The 808-nt window shown below is 37.9% G+C and overlaps 1 protein-coding gene across 1 annotated transcript; it reads left to right on the plus strand.

Annotated features, from left to right (window-relative positions):
• Nucleotides 1–53: 53 nt before the first annotated feature.
• On the plus strand, nucleotides 54–326 carry VOLCADRAFT_71655 (uncharacterized protein; the record flags this gene model as incomplete). Its single annotated transcript, XM_002959665.1, has 1 exon — nucleotides 54–326. The coding sequence occupies one exon, from the start codon at nucleotides 54–56 to the stop codon at nucleotides 324–326; it is 273 nt and encodes a 90-aa protein (XP_002959711.1).
• Between the last annotated feature and the right edge of the window lie 482 nt (nucleotides 327–808).

Raw genomic sequence — 808 nt, forward strand, 5'->3', positions numbered from 1 at the left:
TTACAGAAAGTAAATAAAAGCAGCGCTAATTGCGCTTAATTCATNTCATAATTATGGCAACAGGAACTTCTAAAGCTAAAGCAACATCAGTAAAAGTAGAGTCAGGTTTTCAAGAACCTGGTCTTCAAACACCTCTAGGAACATTATTACGCCCACTTAACTCTGAAGCTGGTAAAGTATTACCAGGATGGGGGACTACTGTTTTAATGGGAGTGTTTATTGTATTATTTGCAGCTTTTTTATTAATTATTTTAGAAATTTATAACAGTTCTCTGATTCTAGATGACGTTACAATGAGTTGGGAAACTTTAGCTAAAGTTTCTTAATTTAAGTAGCTTTAGCTATATCATTTAACTTCATTTAACTCCAATGTAGTTTATTAACTTCATTTAACTCCAATGTAGTTTAACTAGTAGCTCTTTCCCCGAAGGGGATGGCATTGCTCCCTCTCCCTAATAAGTAAGACTTCGGCCGAAGTATAGTTGTTATTTAATATAGTTTAACAAAATTAAACTACATACAAGAGCACCCGTCACCATAATCCAACGGACTGTCTCACAACGAGAGGGCCGAAGACCTGTAGGTAGTTTAATGTTAACTACAGAGGAGTTTAACTAAACGTTATGAGCTACTAGTTTTACTACATTAAATCACAATACGTAGTTTGATGATGACGTTGGGAGCTTCGACCGGTTAGCTCTTTTTGCAACCACGCGTACGTTCACGGGGCTTCGCGCATGGTTTGAAAGACAGCCTCCGTTAGGGTCCCCTAAAGGGGAAGACGAAGCCCCTAAAATACAACTAGGCT

This window comes from Volvox carteri, assembly GCF_000143455.1.
Source record: "Volvox carteri f. nagariensis unplaced genomic scaffold VOLCAscaffold_507, whole genome shotgun sequence".
Lineage (NCBI taxonomy): Eukaryota > Viridiplantae > Chlorophyta > Chlorophyceae > Chlamydomonadales > Volvocaceae > Volvox > Volvox carteri.